Raw genomic sequence first — 20,356 nt, 5'->3', positions numbered from 1 at the left:
AGTGGTTGCTTTTGCACAAAAACTTGCCAGCTGTCTACACTGGCTGCTTGAATTTGCACAAGAGCACTGACTTTGTAATGTACAAAATCAGTGCTTCTTGCACAAATACTTTAACACTCCTGCTCGGGAAAAAGCTCTCTTGCACAAGTGGGCCAGTATAGACAGGGAAGAACATAAAAAAGCTGTTTTGCGTAAAAAAGCCCCAATGGCTAAAATGGCGATCAGGGCTTTCTTGCACAAAATCGCGTCTAGACTGGCCACAGATGCTTTTGCACAAAAGCATCCATGCCAATCTAGACGCGCTTTTGCAGAAATACTTTTAACAGAAACACTTTTCTGTTAAAAGTATTTCTGCAAAATCATGCCAGTCTAGACACAGCCTCAGAGGGGGGAGCTGTGTTAGTCTGTATCTGCAAAAACAAGGAGTCCTGTGGTACCTCAAAGACTAACAGATTTATGGTACAATTTCCTGAAACTAACATATATAGAAATGTAGCTGTGTTAGTCTGGTGTAGCTGAAACAAAAACAGGACTATGTAGCACTTTACAGACTAACAAGATGGTTTATTAAGTGATGAGCTTTCGTGGGCCAGACCCACTTCCTCAGATCAAATAGTGGAAGAAAATTGTCACAACCATATATACCAAAGGATACAATTAAAAAAATGAACACATATGAAAATGAAATGTGATTTGTCCTTTTCACGTGTGCATTTTTTTTTATTGCATCCTTTGGTATATATGGTTGTGACAATTTTCTTCCACTATTTGATCTGAGGAAGTGGGTCTGGCCCACGAAAGCTCATCACTTAATAAACCATCTTGTTAGCCTGTAAAGTGCTACATCGTCCTGTTTTATGTTTCTGAAATGAACACATTTTGAACATAACTATATTTCCTATCTTGTGTTGTTTCTGGGTAACATCCCCCAGACTAGCAGTGCCTAGTTTGATGACGCACCAAGGGTCAGCAGCTATATAATGAACCCTTTGAAAAGCCAGGGGCTGCGCCTTGAGTTAGCAAACCTCCGGCCAGAACTCTTGGGCTTTTTGAGGCCATGTGCTGCAAAGCTTGTGTTTGGGACACAGGAAGTTCATCCATATGGGAAACAGATAAAAGCCAGAACCAGCATTTCCACCCTTTTTTTGTCTACAACCCTGCTTCTTATCTCTGGTGTAACAAGCTGAAGCTCTGTATAAAAACCAATCCGAGCTGCAGATGTATTTCAGAGGCACTTTCAAGCCAGCAAACTCACCAATACCGCCCCATTATAGACTTTGAAGTCTAACAACTCTTTTCGCCCTTTTGTGGCCTTTAGTTTGAGAGACTCAAGGGCTGTGTCTAGATTGGCAAGTTTTTCCACAAAATCATCTGCTTTTGCGGAAAAACTTGCCAGCTGTCTACACCGGCCGCTTGAATTTCCGGAAAAGCACTGACGATCTCATGTAAGATCGTCAGTGCTTTTCTGGAAATACTATGCTGCTTCCGTTCGGGCAAAAGTCTTTTTCCGAAAGACTTTTGTGCAAGAGGGCCAGTGTAAACAGCACAGTACTGTTTTCCGCAAAAAAGCCCCGATTGCGAATATGGTGATTGGGGCTTTTTTGCGGAAAACCGCGTCTAGATTGGCCACGGACGCTTTTCCACAAAAAGTGCTTTTGCGGAAAAGCATCCTGCCACTCTAGACGTGCTTTTCCGAAAATGCTTTTAACGGAAAACTTTTCCGTTAAAAGCATTTTCGGAAAATCATGCCAGTGTAGACGCAGCCAAGGACTGTCTGCCAGCTTGGTATTTTGGGTAAGAGCCAAACCAGTATTGAGCTGGTAATGTGGCTGGCCCTGCGGGGACAGGACATTTGATCGGAGCAGAGTTTTCAAATAGCTTCTCGCTGTACTGGACCAAGGTGCTGACTTGGATCCAGAGACCCAGACTGCAAGAGGGCTGCACAATTGCTTTTTTCACTAGCCAGTGGAGGGGTCACAAGCAGAGTTTGAGATTGGTTGGGGAGTTTAACATCGGTGGTGACCACCAGTTATGGGGGTGCGTGCTCTCTTGCAGCCTGTCCTGACCTCGGTGCATTCGGCGAGGACTGCCTGGATCATGCTAAGTCACATGTGCAAAGCGCCTTACGCCCAAGGGCAAGGGACCTAAACTGAGCACTGTGTCCTCAGGAGGGCAGAGGTGGAATGCCCTCTCCTGGGGCAACACTGCCTTTCCTCACTCACCCCCACACGCCTAGAGCTGAATGAGCCCCTGCGCTGTACCGCCCCCTCCCCCCCCGAGAGCCCAGGGAGGGCTGGGCTAGGCACAGGCCTGGGAGCAGCCCCAGGAACCACCAAGCTGGGCCCCAGGGAGGTGATGATGCCCAGGCCTGCCTGCAGGGATGGTATTTGCCAGTTGCTGTGCTCCAAGAAACCACTAGCACTGCTCAGCTTCGGGGTTGTTTATTACAGCAGCCAGGTGCACGATGCTTCCCACTGTGGGCCCAGGCAGACCAGGGGTGAGCCCTGGGGGCAGTGGCTAGTGGTGGGAACAGCATGGCGTGGTGCAGCCCAAGACCCACTCCTAACTTGGCCAGGCCAGGCCAGGCCCTGCTGCAGCTGGGAGAAAGGCCCAAGCAGGGGCAGGAGTAGGAGAACAGGGCTCACACCACGGCTCTGCTCCATGCTGCTGTACCTCGGGCAAATCTCTCTAGGGCTCAGTTGCCAGTGGTTAGGGCCAGCCCCTCCCAGGCGGCAAAGGCTGCTCCCGCCCTGGAGAGGCCAGTCTGTTCACCTGCTGCCACTGCCCAGGCCTAGCTCACGGGCAAGGGAGATAGGCCCTGCCCTTAATCCCAGGGACAGAGCCAGTCCCACCAGTACCCAAACTGCCCAAGACACCTCCCAGCAGTTCATGGCACAAAGCCAGGCTTGGCGGCTGTAGGGGGCCCAGACACACCCCATCACCTGCTTTTCTGCAGAGGGGGCAGGGTCCCAGAGCAGCATTACCCCGGGAGTAGGGAGCAGGCCTGGGCAAAACCCCCCAGCAGCTGAGGAACGGGGCTCCAGGACAGCAAGAGTTTGAATCTCTTCCATGCACCTGAGCTAGGCAGCCTGGGGCCAGAGAGGGGTTGGGGCCCAAGTCACCATCTTCAGAGGTGGTTGAGTTAGGTCAGCGGGGGCTGGGAGATGCCTGGGGACCCTTGTGGGGAGCAATGGGGTGGCTGAACTGACTACGAGGGTAGCATCCTCAATTGCTATTGGGGCTGAGCCCCCCAGGTGCCAAGCCTTGCAGCCTCATCACAGCCCCCAGCCAGGAAGGCTCCACCCAAGTCCTTCCTCCCCCCTCCCCCTGCTGCCCCTCTCCCAGGGAGGGAAGGCGGCAAGGCCCCTGCCCTGTATCCCAGAACAGGGAGAACAAGCACTGCCACAGCAGCTCCTACTGCACAGCCACAGGGGTGGTACTTGTGACCAGGGAACGTCTGCACTGGGCAAGCTCAGGTCCAGAGGGGCATGGCCGCAGGGCAGTAACTGCGTTCCCTGAGCCCGGCACATCACTTGGCTTTGCACACCCCAGGTCCCACCGGCAGCAGGATTCATCGGTTCTTCCCGGCAGGGGCCTGCGCCGAACAGCCGGCCACAGAGCGCAGGCATCAGAAGGCGGAGACACAGCCGCTGGCTCAGAACAGGGCACCTGTGCAGTGCCGGGAGAGGAGAACGCTGCAGGGAGAAGCAGGCTGGCAAACAGCAGGGTGTGCAGAAGCCTGGGAGATGCCGTGGAGGAGGCTGAGGGAGCGCAGACGCCTTTGTCTGGGCAGGGAGGCGGCCAGTGCGAGCTGCGCTCAGGTGTAGGAGAGCAGATTGATGTCGTAGCAGCCATCTACCTGGAAGAGAGAGCAGTGTCACTGCTGGCAGGACAGCCCACTGCCTCCCGCTGGGTTGCAGAGGCCGAGAGCCCCAACATGGCCCCCACTCCTCCCAGGGACAGCTGCTGGGATTGCAGGGACTGAGCACCCCCAGGAACCACTGCAGGCGCCCCAGCCCCTAGGAACAGCTGCTGGGATTGCAGGGACTGAGCACCCCCAGGAACCACTGCAGGCGCCCCAGCCCCTAGGAACAGCTGCTGGGATTGCAGGAACTGAGCACCCCCAGGAACCACTGCAGGCGCCCCCAGCCCCTAGGAACAGCTGCTGGGACTGCAGGAGCTGCGAGCCCGCATCCAGCATACCTCTTCCTTGCAGTGGCAGGGGAGCTAGCACGTTCAAGAGGCTGAGACGGGGGAGTGTATCCCTGCTGGTGAAGCTGCCCCTGGACCCAGCAGCCCACCAGCCCTCCATACATGCAGCCCACAGGGAGCAGCTCAGGTGACTGCCAGTACCCAAGGTACAACCGCCCTAGGCCATGCAGCAAGCCCGGAGCTGGGGCCAGCCCCCATGGGCAATGAACAGGGCTAACTGGGAACTGACGTCAAAGCGCCCAATCCGGGCTGCTGTCTGGTTGGCGCGGATCATCTCCGTCAGTACCCACAGGCGCTGGACTTCTGTAGACACCTTCTCTGGGTCGGGGACACCCTGCAGACAGACAGCGGTTACTGAAACAGGTGTTCCTGAAAGCGGCACCACAGGCCAGAGCGATGCTACTCCACCAACCCCTCGCTGCCAAGGGACAGTGCTCTCTGGCCTGGCCAGCAGCTCGTGGGCACTGCTCCTGGCTGCGGTCACCCTGCTCTCTCCGACCCCACACAGCTTTCCGGATGGTGAGCCTTTGGGGCACAATGGGGCCTCCAGGTCCAGCTGCAGCATAGAGAGGGATCCGAGCAAGTGCGCGAGGCGCTGTAGCGCACGACGCCTCTGACTGCTCCAGCCAGTGCGGCACCTCACTGCCAGGCCTCTGTCCCGGCTGTGCGAGCTCCCTCCTCACCCCCTGGTTCCCCACTCAGCCACCCAACCCTGGTCACCCCCTGGTTCTCGCCATCTGACCCTGGGTGCCCATACAGTTGAGCCTCAGGGCAGAGCCCCCAGGGTGCTCGCAGCCCAGCCCCCAGCTGATCTCTGAACAAGGCCCAGAGGTTCTCTGGCTTTCCGCTTGCAGCCCCAGGGAGGCTGAGTGCCAGCAACATGGCCAGTCCACAGATGGGGGCAATGCCCGGCGAGCTGTACTAAGGAAGGCCCAGCTCCCAGCTGGCCCCCAAGGGCTGGGGCAAGCCCTCCTCCTGCTGTTTGCAAACTGCCCAAGCAGTGAAGAAGCACCCATGCTCCAAGGAGTTTAGCAAGCGGCTTGCAAACAGTCCCTCTGTGCCCGGACCGGGAAAGGCTTGTGTGGAACAGCCAGCAGTGGCTGGTCTTGGCAGCGTACATTCACATGGGCAGGTGCAATTCGCCCACCACGCTCGCCGAGGCGCACGTGTACGTATTTGCACCACAACCCGTGTGCAAGAGGGACGCAAATGGGCCACGTGCTCCCAGTGGGCAGGGTACCTGGCCTTGCTACGTCCCACTTCCCAGGCACGCAGCTCTCAACTACAACCCACTTGACCGGCTCCTTCCTGACACGCTGCCCTCATTCCCAGCGTCCAGGAGCCTCTGCGGCCCCTCAGTGCATGCAGATCCCTAGCCTCATGGCCCCCCAGCCCAGCTCCCCCATAGCAGTCTGCAGCAAGGCACCCACCCCACTGCTGCCACAGTGCCCACTGCTGCCACAGTGCCCACTGCCCTCCCCAGAATACCCCACCCTGGCCAGGTCTCTACCCTCCCTCCCCCCACAGAACTCCCCACCCCCGGCCAGGAACCATTCATGGCCTCTCCCCACAGGACATGCCCACTGCTCCTGAGGAGCCTGCTTACCCTGTGTAGGTTTGCTGGCTGCTGCTGGGGGGCCAGGTGGGACAGCCAGGAGGGGAAGTCTGTCTGCAGGCTCTGAAAGGAGTCAAAGGGGCAGGTAAGCAGAGCAAAGTCCCCCTGCACCTATGGAGGCACACCAGGCTCCTCAGAGCCCACAAGGACTGGCTGCCTGCAGTCCAGGGAGCGCAGGTCTGGCCGGACCACGCGGCTGTCCCTGCTCACGTCCCCGGCTGGCGCAGACAGCAAGTCCCAGCACAGAGCCGGCAAGCCAATGAGAGGGGGCACTGCAGGAAACACTCCCTGGGTTGCAGAGACAGAGGCCCCCATGGCCAGGAGCCTGGGGCCACAGCCCAGCTTACAAACTCCTCTCCACTGAGCCATGGGGCTCTGGAGGGAGTCTCAAGCCTGGAACAGGTGGGATTCTGCTGGGCAAGTGAAGGAGACAGGGTGCCCCAGGATAGGGGCCATACAGCTGCTTCCCAACCTCAGTGGATCCTTGGAAGGAGCCCGAGGCAGGATGACTGGCAGGGTCCCCAATGAGCCCTGCAGGGCTGGCAGGACCGGGCCAATTCCATCCTCCCCAAGCACAGGCAGCTCTGTGCAGTGCTTCGCGCCTGGGGGAAGGGCAGACCGACACCACCCTGGCCAGCAGCCTCCACACGCACTCACCTGCTGAACCCGGGGGTAGAGCTGCAGCTCCTCCAGGGTGAAGTGCAGCCAAACGGGTGAGGGCTGGCGAAGGATCAGACGCACAGCGGTCACCTGATCCACGTCACACAGCATCTGCCAGAGACAACAAGGCAGCAAGCACGGTCCTGCAGTGAGGGGCTGGCTGCTAGTTGCCAGGAGCGTGGACGGAGCAGAGCACAATGCTGGACAGGAGTTACAGATGGGTGCCAAAAATCGCACACCAGGTCCTTGCCAGCAGGCAGGAGGAGAAGGGCCAGCAGCTGAGGCCGTACCCCAGCACTGTGGTGCTCACGAGGACTGGACACTGCACCGTGACACTACTGTGAAACAACCGTGGCATAATTGTGATGCACTTTCTGCAAGATGGGTCTTGTGTGGTGTCACTGGAAAAGTTACGATGTAGATGATCCTAACTGCACGCAAGTGTCATTTTCCTGTCTGAAGTTATAAGCACTGACCATGGACCTGCATTTCACATGGGGAACATCTGCCAGCCAGGGTGCTATCAGTCTAGACAGCCGGCTGGGACAGGCCTATTCCTGGTGATGGGCCATTAGGCAAAGCAGACCTCCAGAGATGCTTATCCCCAGCTGGGGAGCTCTCCTGAGGACACTGCAGACAGCCTGTGAGCGAAGGCTGCCGTGGCTCTACAAGGACATGGGCTGAAACCACCATCTCGGGACGTCGGTATTTTTCCACTAACTTGCGTGGGGACTGAGCTTTGGAAAAAAGGGCTCCCTCTGGACGCAGGGCAAGGGCTGCTGCATCCAGTCTCGTTCGGGCTGGCTGGGCGCAGCCCTAAGCACACTCTGAGTCCCACCAGACGTGAGAGCTCTGTAAAGGTGGGGAGCGCCATCGTCCGAGGTTCACTCCTCACGCAAGAGGAACAAAGACTGAACTGGGAGAAGTGCTGAGTCCAGGCTCAAGGGAATGGAACCCTGGGGACTCGGAGCTGAAAGCAAGTGCAGCTTGCCCCTTAAGAATGGGAGGCCTGCGTGTACCCTCGCTTAGCGTGAGGCTCTGCCAATTCGTGTTCCATCCGCTGAGCACATGAAGGCTCGTTTGTGGGTTTTGTTTGCTGGGTAAATAGCTTTGATCTGTCCTTACAGTCACTTCAAATCTATCTCCTGTGGTTAATAAACTCACGGGCCCAGGGCCGCTGCGTATTCATCTCCACACTGAGGGAGGGGCTCATTTTCTGAGCACTCCCGGTGCATAGAGTTGTGGGTTCCCACTCCAGAGGGGGGCGTGCCCGTGGAGCTGGGCGCTCCCTACCTGATGCCTGGAGAGAGAGAAGTAATCCTGGGAGCCAGCCTCTGTGTGCGGGCTGGGCATCAGGCAGTGATTTCTCAAGCAGGTGACCCACTTCCTGGCACCCTCACGTCCCCCATCAGAGACGTGGCACCGCAGCACCCGCACGGTCAGGAAAGCCGTGTAGAAGTTCTTAAAGACGATCTCCTGCAACTGAGACAGCCCAGCAGCGGGTCATGAGCTGCCTTCGGGGGACGGGCCCTGGGAGATGTCCGTATCTTGTCCCACCTGCCTCTGGCCACTGCTCTGAAATCCAGTCCCTTTGCTACACTCCAGAGGCTGGAGAACTGAGGCCACCAGGGCGCACTCCAGCTTCTGAGTCATTGCCACGGCTTCGGGACAGGCTGGGCCCAAAACTGCCTGGGAAAGGCCACGTATGGAGAGACTCCTGCAAGCGCTGGGCCAGGTGCCCCAAGCGCCCAGCCATTTCCCTTTGTGGGAACACCTACCTTCAGTCCTCCCACAGCTACGCCCGGCGGGGGGCAGGAGCTTCTTCCCCACCAGAGCCCATGGGAAGGTCCTGGAGCCCCACATGTATCAACCCTTGTCATTCGCCTGCCTTGGCAGGGGCCAGGGTGCCCAGGTGGCTCTGTTAGTACCTTCACGACAGTACCCCTCCTGGCACGGCGCCCAGCTGCGGGGCATGGCAGGAGCTGCTCACGCACACATGGCTCCTGGGTGCCACCTCTCAGATGCCCACCCGGAGTCTATCTGTCCCGAGACCCCTACGCACCCCGGTGTCCAAATGAATGTGCTAAGCCGGCCGGGGCGCTGACCTTAACTCTGCCACATCAGGGCACCTACCAGCGCCAGGCAACCAGCCTCTCTCCAGAGCGACCTGATTCCAGCCCAGGCAGGCAGCGGGGAGCCAGGGGTCTCCACGGACACTCTGCTCCATAGGGATTGCAGCACACTCCCCACCTGGCCCCCCCCTTTCCTCCCTGACCCTGCAGGCCCCCCGACCCTGCAGCCCCCCGAGGGCCCCCCTTCCCTCCCCGACCCTGCAGCCCCCCGAGGGCCCCCCTTCCCTCCCCGACCCTGCAGCCCCCCGAGGGCCCCCCTTCCCTCCCCGACCCTGCAGCCCCCCGAGGGCCCCCCTTCCCTCCCCGACCCTGCAGCCCCCCGAGGGCCCCCCTTCCCTCCCTGACCCTGCAGGCCCCCCGACCCTGCAGCCCCCCGAGGGCCCCCCCTTCCCTCCCTGACCCTGCAGCCCCCCGAGGGCCCCCCTTCCCTCCCCGACCCTGCAGCGCCCCGAGGGCCCCCCCTTCCCCCGCACCTACATCCAGCGGCCGGGCGGGCGGCGGGAGCAGGTCGATGACGAAGACGCCGGGCCGGGCCAGCTCCGTCCTCGCGTCCCCCACCTGCAGCGCCACCGGGCTGCGCGCGGCCGCCGGGGCCGGGCCGGGCCGCGGGCTGCGGGAAAGGCACCGTCAGCGGGGGGGGGGGGGGGGCGGGGCGCTCACCTCGCTCCGGGTTCCGGGGGGGGGGGGCTCTCACCTCGCTCCGGGTCCCGGGGGGTGGGGGGGCGGTGCGCTCGCTCCGGGTCCCGGGGGGGGGGCGGGGTGGGGGGGGGCTCGCTCCGGGTCCCGGGGGGCGGGGCGCTCTCACCTCGCTCCGGGTCCCGGGGGGCGGGGGGGGGCTCTCACCTCGCTCCGGGTCCCGGGCTCGGCGCCGGCGGCTCCATCCAACATGGCTCCGGGGCGGAGCTAGCGGGTATTCCCCGCCCCCCGGTTTCCATGGAAATGGATCGCTGCGAACTGCGCGTGCGCGGGGCGGATATTTGGGGCACCCTGGGGTCCGGCTCTGACGCAACAAGGGCCTCGCCCCGCTGCCCACGCGCAGGCGCAGGCGCTCGGGCTCCCCCTGGGCGCTGCAGAGGGGCGGGGCGGGGCGTCGGCCGGGACGGTCCCGATCCCCCTGCCGCGAGCCGGCTCCCAGGGCGGCCCGGGCTGCTGCCCTACGCGCCATCGCCAGCGGGTGTCACCCCTGCCCCGGGGCGCTGGCTGGCGGGGCCAGAGCGGGGCCTGGGGGTCCAGGCTGGGGCAGGGAGTGCGGTGCCTGTGCTCCCCCACCCCGGCTTTTGAGGGCCAGTTCTGGGCTCAGCCAGGCCAGGCTCCCCAGCCCTTGCCAGAGACACCCCCTCCAGCTGCTTGGGGGCAGATGCATAGAGCTAGGACACTCCTCTCATTCCTGGTCTGAAAAGGGCCTGGGGTTACAGTGGGTGTGAAACTGGAGATGAGTCAATAATGTGCCCTTGTCGCCAAGAAGGCTAACAGCACAATGGGCTGCATTAGGAGCATTGCCGGCAGATCTAGAGAAATGATAATTCCCCTTTATTTGGCACTGGTGAGGCCCCATCTGGAGTGTTGCATACAAGTCAGGGACCCCATTTCAGAAAGGATGTGGACGCATTGGAGAGGGTCCAGCGGAGGGCAACTAAAATGATTAGGGGGCTGGAGCACATGACCTATGAGGAGAGGCGGAGGGATTGGGGCTTGTTTAGTCTGCAGAAGGGAAGAGTGAGGGGGGATTTGATAGCAGCCTTCAACTTCCTGAGGTGGGGTCCCAAAGAGGCTGTTCTCAGTGGGGGCAGGCAGCCGAACAAGGAGCAATGGGCTCAAGTTGCAGTGGGGGAGGGCTAGGTTGGATATTAGGGAAACCTATTTCCCGAGGTGGGTGGGGAAGCGCTGGGATGGGTTCCCTAGGGAGGGGGTGGAATCTCCATCCCTAGAGGTTTTTAAGTCCCAGCTTGACAAAGCCCTGGCTGGGATGGTTTAGTTGGATTGGTCCTGCTTTGGGCAGGGGGTTGGATTCAATGGTTTCCTGGGGTCTCTCCCAACCCTGTGCTTCTATGAATCTATGATATGCTAGTAAATTTAAAGTGCAGCTGGGTGGGGTATAATAGGCCAAGGAAGCAATGGTGCTGCTGCCAACCCGCTGCTGGATAATCTGATGCCCCCCTTTCACAAGACTCTTCCACCCCCAAAGGTCCTTGCTGCTCACCTTGCCCCACCTCGGGATCAGGGAGTGAGGAATAATGTGGAGAACCAGGAATGGCTGCTGGGGCTCAGTGGGGGGTGAGACCAAGGAGCTGGGGCACTGGGACTGGCTTGGTGCTCAGGAGCCAAGAGAGCAGGTCAGTCTGATGTTGGGGGGATTGTGGGGGAGGGGAGCAGCAGCTCCCCCGGCAAGGGGGACCTCTCAGGGCTTTTCCTTTTTTGGGGGCCATTTGGGGCTCTGGCATGGAGGTGGGGCCTTGGGTGGAAGGGGCAGGGCAGCCTGACTTGCCTCTCCAAAGCAGGAGTTCATTTGCCACCCCATGGCAGCTGTGACCAGGAGTGAGAGGCACCAGCAGGGCTGGGTTGGCTAGGGCTGTGATTTGGAGTGAAGCCTGGGCAGGGTTGGCCTTGCAGGGAGTTGGGGGGTGGGTTTGGAGGGTATGGGCTGGGCTGGGCTAGCAGGGAGCTGGGGAGTAGGTTTGGGGGCCATGGGCTGGGTTGGCAGGGGCTGCAGGCTGGATTGAAGGGCACCAGCAGAACAGTTGGGATTGGGTACAACTGGCACATGTCTGTCCAGCTGCAGTTCTGAGCTCTTGCCAAACACGCCCTGGGAACATTCCCGGACACCCCCCAGCTGCCGTGTTCCTTGGAGCCACATGAGCTCCAGCCTCGCACCTGTCAGGCCCTTGGTGCCAAGCCCCACTCCTTTCCCAGGCCAGGGCAGCTGCTGCCGGTGCCAGACACTCCCTAGGGGCTGGAGCCAAACAGAGCCCCAGTATGCTGCCCCAGCTGCCCAGTGAGGCTGAGAGCAAGCCAGGGCCCTGGGCCCACAGGATGAGCCAGGAGCTCTGACCCCCCGGCAAAGTCCAGAGGCTGCAGCTCTCCAGATCCACCTCCCCCAGCAGCCTGAGCCCCCTCTGCACAGCTGGATGCTCCCCCAGTCTCAGTGGGCCGTGCTGCTGGCATACCTGACACCCACCTGCCCAGTGCAGCGGCCCTGCCAAGTCCTGAAGAACCTCACTGCTGCCTTTGGAGATGCCTGCCTGAGCTTGTCCCACCAGGGCTGCAACTTGACTGGCAGCGGAGTAAGGGCATATGCCCGGCAGGGGCAACTCTCACACAGGGCAGCATAGTCCTGCTCAGGGACACTGCTCAAGCAGGCACCGACGGGGCCCCATTCCCATGGCGCCCGCTCTGCCGGGACCCCGTTCCCTTTCTCCCTGCTCTGCCAGGGCCCCATTCCCATGGCGCCTGCTCTGCTGGGACCCCGTTCCCTTTCTCCCTGCTCTGCCAGGGCCCCGTTCCCGTGGCGCCCGCTCTGCTGTGCCCCGTTCCCTTTCTCCCTGCTCTGCCGGGGCCCCGTTCCCATGGCGCCCGCTCTGCCGGGGCCCCGTTCCCTTTCTCCCTGCTCTGCCGGGGCCCCGTTCCCATGGCACCCGCTCTGCCGGGGCCCCGTTCCCATGGCACCCGCTCTGCCGGGGCCCCGTTCCCATGGTGCCCGCTCTGCCGGGGCCCCGTTCCCATGGCGCCCGCTCTGCCCTTTTGTGGGAAGCAGACGCTATCTGCAGTCAGAGGGGGCACCCAGGCACTGTGCCTAGACCCCTTGCTGGGGAAGGGCTCAGCTCTGGGCTGGGAGAGCTGCCCGGGCTGGGGCAACAGTGTAGTGAAAACACAGCTCCTACTGCAAGGCAGAGGCAGTGCTGCCGTGGGAGGCAGCTGGCAGCACTAAGCACCTGAAAGTACAAAATTAACTCCCCACCCACAGGGTCTAAAAATGGCCTTTATTCCTGCCTCTTAGCACGCCGCTCCCGCCTGCAACTGGAGCAGGGCTGGGCCTGGATCTCCCCTACTGGTTCCTGGGAAGGCCCCTCCCAAGGCCTGGGGTGAGGAGTGACAACCAATGTAAAGAGGAGCGTGGGGACCACACTAAGGGATCCAGAGGGGCGCAGAGCAGACTGTATAGGGCGGCAGGGGACATAGCCCAGTGGACACGGGACTTTAGGGAGGGACAAAACCAGGCATGGGCACAGAGCACCTCCCCATTCAGCACCCTCCTCCTGGTTTTAGATCTGCCACTGAAGAGCCGTGTGTGCAAGCCCCAGGCAGTGCAGAGAAGGGTTTGGAGCAGCAGGGAAAGGGCTGCTAGGGAACAGCCAGGAAAGCTTGGCAGCAAGTCGTGCTTGGCATGCAACTGGTGCTGGAGAGGGAAGTACCTGGCCCTGGCAAAGGAGCCAAATGAGGGGAGCATTATGTGCTTCCCTGCTCTTGCTGAGTGTGGGTGTGGGGGGGAGCGGAAGAAGGGGAGGGGGCTGGGCCCACTGAGTAGTTTGCCCTTTAGTCTGCCCCCTCCTTTGCCTGTTGTGTGGGGACAGTGCGGGTAGTGGGGTGGCGACTCAGCAGCAGTGCTGCCAGCGCCCAGAGAAAGCGGGGCAGAGAGTTGGTTCAGCACAGCAGGTTGCAGGGCATGGGGGGTGCCCCACTCAAGCCTTTAACAAACGATGCTAAAAAGCTATTTTTAAAGCTTCTCTTTTCTCTGCCCTTTCTCTGGCTGCTGCATGATTAACAGCCCCAGCCAGTGCCTGGACGCGCAGGCCCCAGGACCAGTGGCTGTGGCTCAGTGCCATGGGCACAACTACCCACCTTTCCACAGTCCATCAAACCCACCGGCCAAAGGCTGCCCAGCAGCCAGAGAACCCGCCACGCAGGGTCCTTCCTACGCTGGAGAGCTAGGCCCTGCCAGTCACTCCAGCTTTGGTTTGGTGCAGCCTGGGCGGGGTGGTTCTCGCGGCTGGCTGCAATGACAGCGGCTCCCCTTGCTGTGCAGCCAGGAGCCAGCCTGCTTCTGCCTCTCCCTGAACTGGCCTGTCACTAGTGCTGTTTGCCAGGCTCGAGCGCACAGACTGGTGGAGCAAAGGAATGGGATATGTGCAGCCTTCCCCGCTCACCAGGGCACAGTCCAGCTGCTCTTAGGAGCTGTGGGCCAGGCCTGGACTCTCCACCAATGTGGCCCTGAGTCGCTTCTGGCTGAGCAGTCTGAATTAGGGCTGAGTGGGTCTCTGCAAATAGGCACTTGATGCAAATAGGCTGTGTCTACATTGTGCTGGCCCCATGGCCCAGCAGCTTTGCTGATGGGCACAGGACTCACAAAGCGTGTGCTATGAGCATTCAAGAAAAGCAAATGTGCAATTCCTTTGGAGAGCAAACCCCCAGCTGTCTGTGAACTGCTGGCCAGTGGTCCCTGGAAGCTGGGCACTTGGGCCGCTGCTCAGCTGATTAGCAGAGCTGGCAGCAGATGTTTCTACTGGGGTGCACGTTGCACATGCCTCAGTGCGTACAACAAAACTTATTCTGCTCATGGAGAGGGAACAGTGCTGGTGGCTAGTGACAGCAGCTCAAGAGAAAGCCCATGAGCAGAGCCCAGCTGAGCTGTGCTCAACAGGAACGGTTTAAAATCTGTCAAAGCCTGGCTGAGACTCCGGCCTCCCCTAGTGGGCCCTTTAGGCCACCACCAAGGCCCATGCTGGGAGGCCCCAGGGTCCATGGAGCTGCACAGCGTGTGTACTCACAACCTCTGGCGGCACCCTACAGGACACTGGAGAGACTCATCTTAGCAGTTACCCCACCTTGCAGAGCCCAGCACAACTGAGGGCAACCAGCAGTTCCTCATGAAAGCCCCCCTGGCCAGAGCTAGCAGCAGAATTCCCACCACGCTCCCCCTCGGCAGGCTGGCTGCGGGATGCCACACGGCTGCGGCCAGCAGCAGAGACGAGGGTGAGAGCCCACGGCTGTGTAGTAAAGTACACGGGTTTATTTAGTTGATAGGGTTCTTTACAGAATGCAGAAAACAGCTTTAAAATAATCATACAAGGAATAAACACACAGCAGTGGTTGGTGAACACTTTAATACACGAGTCTCTCGCACCAGGACAGTGACTAGTGCCAGAAACAAACAGCACAGGTGCGAAGGGGAAGGCGGCCGCCGAGAATGCCGTTATTGTTATTCTGTTCACTGCCCCTTCGCCACCAGTTTCTATGGTGACGGGCAGGCCCAGGCGTGACACGTGCACGCCTGCGCAGGGCCAGGATGGAGTGGCTGCTGTTGCTAGGGCCAACGGCGTGCTTTGGGAGGCCGTTCCAACTTGCGTATGAGGGGAGAATTTCAGGGCTGCTGAAGAGGCAGCCAAATGCACCCCTGCCAGCTCTGCGGCCCGCTCCCAGCCAGGACGCGTTGGCCAGTGCCTCTCCCAGGCCTGCTCTCCTGCAGGGACTGGGGGGAGGAGTCCTGGTTGGTGTGTGGGGTAAAGCTAGCACCCGTATAACCCGCCCAAGGTGCCCTCCCCTCCTGCAGACTGCCAGGCTACGGCCCTCACCAGAGCAGATGCAGCATTTGCTTTGGACAGGCAAACTCCTCTGAAGTTGTGAACAGGGGATGGGAAATGCCACCCTAGCAATTAAGTTATTTTCTCCAGTCACCCACTGGTGTATAACTGGGCCTGTCAGCCCACAAACATACTTTGCAAAACAGTCAATATGGCTTAAAGTGTCTGCTTGGTGTGCAAAGTCAGCCAGAACCTGCCGAGCCAGCCCCGGCCAGGGCAGGGCCACATTATTGCAAAGGGTTTTTCCTCCCTCTAAATGTACCAAAAGTAGTTCTCAAACGGTCAAGAAAAATCCATGCTTCCAATGATTTAGTCCAAAGGAAAAAAAGCACAGGAGCAGCCGACAGGGCAGCCCCAACCTCACAGGAGAAATGATGGAAGTTCGTTTTAAAAAGGCAAGAAACCTAGACATGGCTCTACTATTTAACAATGATTAAGAAACAAAACTCAAAGTGAGCAAAGCAATCAGTCCCATGGAACTGACCCCAAGAAGCTAAGCTCGTACAAACTGCTGTCAGCGTTACCATTTTTCATTATTTTTTAATAAAACAATTTGAGGCTGTATCAAAAATTTAGTATAAAATTAGATTTGAGTTTTACTCTGAGCCATTTCTGGTGCTTTGGCTGTCCCAGCACCAGCCAGCTCCGCCAGTGCCTGTGCACACGAGCGTGAGGGGCACAGCACAGGCGGGTTGGACAGCAAGGGGGATGGAGGAGGAGCTGTACCAATACTATGCTCAGGGGCAGAGAGGAGATAGCATCACATTCCATACAAATATTGCATCTTCATCAAAACCCCTCCATGTGTGCCAAACCCCAGCCCTCAACCCTTCCCTCGAGCAGCGGTGCAGTATAAAATCTTCTCCCATTCCTGGCAGTGCCCCCCACGGGGGAAATGCTGCCCTTCTGAGCCCCACTCTGTCACCCCGTGGCTGTCTTCCAGGCTGCTCGGAGGCACCTCCGCATTCTCTTCTCCATGGGCAGGGTGCTCTCAGCAGGCCAGAATTGGGCCTTGCAGCGGCAAAGGCCACCCACACCCAGGCTGACTAAGCTGATGACTATTTTACAATATGTGAAAAAATAGGATTCCTCTGATAAAAACGCTGGCTAGGTCCATCCTCTGACTGGGTTTGAAACACCTCTGGAGCTGATTTTGAGCACAGGACTCCCCTCCCCGTCCCATAAACTACACAGACAACTGTAGGTAAACAGCAGGTTAAATGTGAAAACTCAGGCTTGACTTCAGCCAGCCCCTGACTGTCATTCGCTGGAGGCCACCTTTCATGTTACATCCTGTTGCTAGACACACGTGAATAGAAAAACAGTACAGTTAGTGTTAAAGGCAAACAGCAGAGCCAGTGCCACCCCCAGCGCCACTGCACGGCCAGCCTCCCGCCTTTGCTCCGGGGCGCGGATGCGTCGAGAAGCTGCCGTCAGATACTTTTGAGCCAAGAAGAACTTTCTATGAATAAAATAAAAGCTGTTAGGCAAAAATAAAATCAGTGTCCCACAGTCTCCCCAGCACTCTGGCGAGCGAACGTTTCCGGAGAGGGCCTGGCTGCGGTTGGGATTCTGAGTGGTGGTTTCTGGTTGGCAATGGATTTGCAGGCCATCAGTCCCTACAGACAACCTTGGCACGGGACTAGAGGCCCCTCCTCCGCACAGACTCTTCTGTTCGTTAAGGGGGGACGTATGGCGGTGGAGACCGGTAAGGGGTCATGTTCTTCGGGCGGGAGCCTTTACCCTCCATGGGAGCGGTGAAAGGCGGGGGCGGCTGGTACGGAGGCGCATTGGGGTCTTCATCCCGCAATGGAGTGTATTCCCCGATGGTGTCCTGGTTCAAGGGGGTGGTCTCAGGCATGTTCTGGTTTGGATATTCTGGAGGGGGGAGAGGGGCTTTCTCCTCCTGAAGGATGAGGGGCATGCTGGAGGAAGGGGGAGGCTTGGAGTCATCCAGCTCATCGGCGAAGATGATCGGCACCCCCTTCTTGATGAAGGTGGCCTGATCTTCAATGGTGAGTTTGCCTTTTCTCTTTTTGCGATAGCAGATCATGGCAATGATGCCAGCGATCAGCAGGATAGCGGCCACCACCACAGCAGGGATTACAGTGTGTAGGTACACATCATCCTCGCTGCTCTTCTCAGGGTCTTTCCCAGCCAGCAGCGTTGGGGTGGCTTCAGAGAGAATCCTACCGTCTTTAGGCACTGGAATAAAGTGGATGTGCCTGCAGCTGCCGGAGCCAACTACGGAGATGTTCATGGGCTTGAACTCCGGCTCCAAGGCTTTGGAGAAGGCTGGGGTAGGAATGCCGGAGTCATTGGCGATTCTTTTGCTCAAGGCTCTTATCTGTTCTTTGGGGCACGGGTCCAGAGGCAGCGTGTTGTTTGTCCACTCCACTACAATGGAGCCCTTGGTGATGTTTTGTAAGGTAATGGTGCTGCTGTTCCGGTCACCAAATGCAAAAGCCAGCTTCTTTACCAACTGAATCTTTTTATTGATGTCACTGGCTACGGCATTGTGGTCTCCATGGAATCTGGCTTTGAACGTAACTGGTGACTTGTCCCCATGTGGCCGTTTGTGAACATGTATTTCAAAAGCATCCACTGCAGAGAGGCCACCTTTGTCTGTGGCGTACATGAAATACTCATGCTTTCCTAGATGGCTGTGATCGGGCATTCCAAACATTAACTGACTAGTGCTATTGAATTGGACCCAGGAGTTTTCTTCCACTGGTTTCTGCTCTTTCAGCTTTAGAGTCAGCTGTAGTTTATCTGTGGTGGTGTCTTCTTTGTCATAGAATGTATCCGAGGGTATTTTAACCTCAAAGTAAGTGCCTTCCCATGCATCCACTCTGTCAATGTGGTTGGTCAGCCGTGGTGGCTCATTTGGCTCCCAGCCATGGGAAGGTCCGCTAGCAGTAGTGCGTGTGCGGGATGGTGGAGAGGAAGTTTCTAACTTAGTGATGGGTGATCTGGTTGTGCCAGGGGGCTTGGTTGGGCGAGGAGTTTTGGGTCTTCTTGTAGGCCTTCGAGTGGTAGCTGTAGAGGAATCTGTTGTTGATGGTGTGGCTGGTTTCAGCGTGGTGACTCTTGGTTTCTTAGTAGTGGTTGTGGGTGGAGTAACCACAGCAGTAGGCTCCAAATATCCGGTCATGGTTGGGCGAATCTGTCCAGGGAGAATACTAGTGGCTTCTACTACTCTGGTTGGCTGAATTGGTCCTAGAGTTGGTGTCTGGACAATGGCTCCTCTTGTTCTAATGGTAACTGTAGGTTTCCTAGGCAATGGTATAGGCTCTCTTACTGGAGGAGCTGTTGTTTCCGTGGGTGGTGCAATGGCTGGGGACGTGGGAGTGGGAACAATTCTGGTTGGTGGTTCCTGGATAGCAGTTGTAGGTGGCCCAATGGCAGTGACAGGTGTAGGAGTGGCATTGATCTGCCGCCTTATCCTCTTCGGAAGATGAGGTTTTTTGTTAGCAATGTGCCAGCCAACAACAGGGTAGCCAAGGTGGGCAGACATGGTACCTTCCTTAGCAGGAGCTTCAACATTGCTGATGTTGGGAACACTATTTTGGCTCAAAGAACATCCCAATTTCCATGAGAGTAAGGCCCCATTTTCAACCACCTTTTTTGCATTTCCTGGCCCAGCCATGAAGGCTGACATGTCAAAAAGTCTATTATTCACAACAGGAACCAACTTCATGCTATGAAGTTCAACCTCTGAAAAGCGTCTCATTCGCGTTACAAGTTCAACTCTCTGCTTTGGTGTCATTTTTGTTAAGTCAGCATCCAAAATGACCGTCAGGATTGTGACGGGCTCTTCTGTGCCACACAGAAACGGTGCTGCCTCACTTGGGTCCTGGGAAGCCACTCGTACTGACTGAGGCTCATTGTGATCTTCAGGGTGAACCTCAATGGAAAAGACATTGGTAGTTTGGGGCACATAACTGCCATTGGGCTCCAGCTGCCCTGCCTGTACGGAGATGTAATGCACCCCCTTGTCAGTATCCAGGGGCAGGCCTTCCAAAGTGCTACTCTTGGGCTCCCAATGCAGCCACGAAGGCAAGGAGTCTTTACCCACCTCCGATATCTGCGGGAGAGAGGGAGAGGCATGGTGAGACACTGCTGCCTTTTAGAAATTAGTAGAGACCAGTTTGATCACAATTAATGTTCATGTTACAGGCTTTCAACAACTGACTTGCAAGCACAACAGGTGGAGAAGGTAAATTCTAACTGGAATATAGCAGACTTTCCTTGGTAGAGCATCATACGACTGATTTGTATTCCCTGCATCTGCCCCCAAACACTGTAGTGGCCTGAAGAGAAGAGCAAGCCAAGGGGGTATTTACAAAGACTTCTTCAAAGGGCTCGTCCACATGATGGAAGCTCCCACGCACAAGGAGGCCTCCCTCCAGTGGGAGAAGTACATTGGGCACTGCCAAGGCATGAATGCAATTTCAGGGTGTGGCTACACAGCAACACAATTCCTACAACTGGCAGGTGCCAGTCAACTCAGGCTCCAGGGGCTTGGGCTGTTCCACTGCCGGGTGGACTTATGGGCTCGGGCAGGAGCCTGATCTCTGGGACCCTTCCATCTTGCAGAGCCCCAGAGCCTAAAAGCCTGCCCAGCAATGACACACCCTACAGGTGTCAGCATTCCCTAAGTCACAGGAACGACCCCAGCACTACTGGAGCTGCAGATACCTTAGAGCCACGAATTAGTCACCAGAGTCTAAGGCTGTGTCTACTCGGCAAAGCTTTTAGTGCAGGGGTGAGGAACCTTCTTTGGCTTGGGGGCCGCTGACCCATAGAAAAATCAATCACACAAGTAAGAAGCGGCCAAAAAGCCCACCCCTCACTGAGGTGGCTCCCGACTGAGAAGGAGAAAGGTGGTGAAAGATATTCCCTACATTCTCTTTGCACACCAGAACCTTGGGGGGGAGAGGGGAACTCCTGTCTAGGGATGTTAAATTTCAATCAATCATTCAGCTAATCAAGTAGTTGATGGAATTTCTACTGACTACTCAATCATGCCGTTGCACCTCTCCCTTTGACATGTACTGATGCTGCCCGTGGCTCTTGTGTATTTCAAAGGGAGAGGCAGCAGGAACATGTGCCAGCGGGGAGCAATCAGTCCCTGCTGCAAGGGTTCCGCAGGTGGCTCT

At 57.9% G+C, this 20,356-nt stretch overlaps 2 protein-coding genes across 7 annotated transcripts in view; both read right to left on the bottom strand.

The window, feature by feature from the left end:
* Nucleotides 1-2,425: 2,425 nt before the first annotated feature.
* Nucleotides 2,426-9,617, bottom strand: NICN1 (nicolin 1, tubulin polyglutamylase complex subunit). 3 transcript variants are annotated; one of them, XM_075939601.1, is made up of 7 exons: nucleotides 9,463-9,617; nucleotides 9,097-9,229; nucleotides 7,781-7,969; nucleotides 6,485-6,598; nucleotides 5,819-5,890; nucleotides 4,442-4,546; nucleotides 2,426-3,855 (listed from the first exon to the last, which is right to left on the bottom strand). In XM_075939601.1, exons 1-7 carry the CDS (start codon nucleotides 9,552-9,554, stop codon nucleotides 3,415-3,417), a joined length of 1,146 nt encoding a protein of 381 aa, XP_075795716.1. In that variant the 5' UTR covers nucleotides 9,555-9,617; the 3' UTR covers nucleotides 2,426-3,414. The 3 variants fall into 3 exon arrangements, with proteins under 3 accessions (XP_075795716.1, XP_075795717.1, XP_075795718.1); XM_075939602.1 differs by having other exon boundaries at nucleotides 9,425-9,522; XM_075939603.1 differs by having other exon boundaries at nucleotides 3,674-3,859; nucleotides 9,463-9,616.
* Nucleotides 9,618-14,601: 4,984 nt separating this feature from the next.
* DAG1 (dystroglycan 1) overlaps nucleotides 14,602-20,356 on the bottom strand; it is an 83,718-nt gene continuing 77,963 nt past the window's right edge. For all 4 annotated transcript variants that reach the window (XM_075939587.1, XM_075939586.1, XM_006120727.4 and 1 more), the window contains exon 3: nucleotides 14,602-19,281. In XM_075939587.1, coding sequence (XP_075795702.1) covers nucleotides 16,873-19,281 — 2,409 coding nt within the window. In that variant the 3' untranslated portion in view covers nucleotides 14,602-16,872. The remainder of the gene's footprint in view (nucleotides 19,282-20,356) is intronic.

Source organism: Pelodiscus sinensis, chromosome 11 (genome assembly GCF_049634645.1).
Source record: "Pelodiscus sinensis isolate JC-2024 chromosome 11, ASM4963464v1, whole genome shotgun sequence".
Taxonomy (NCBI): Eukaryota; Metazoa; Chordata; order Testudines; family Trionychidae; genus Pelodiscus; species Pelodiscus sinensis.
Note: the sequence above shows the minus strand (reverse complement) of the source record. Positions and strands in the feature narration are given on the sequence as shown.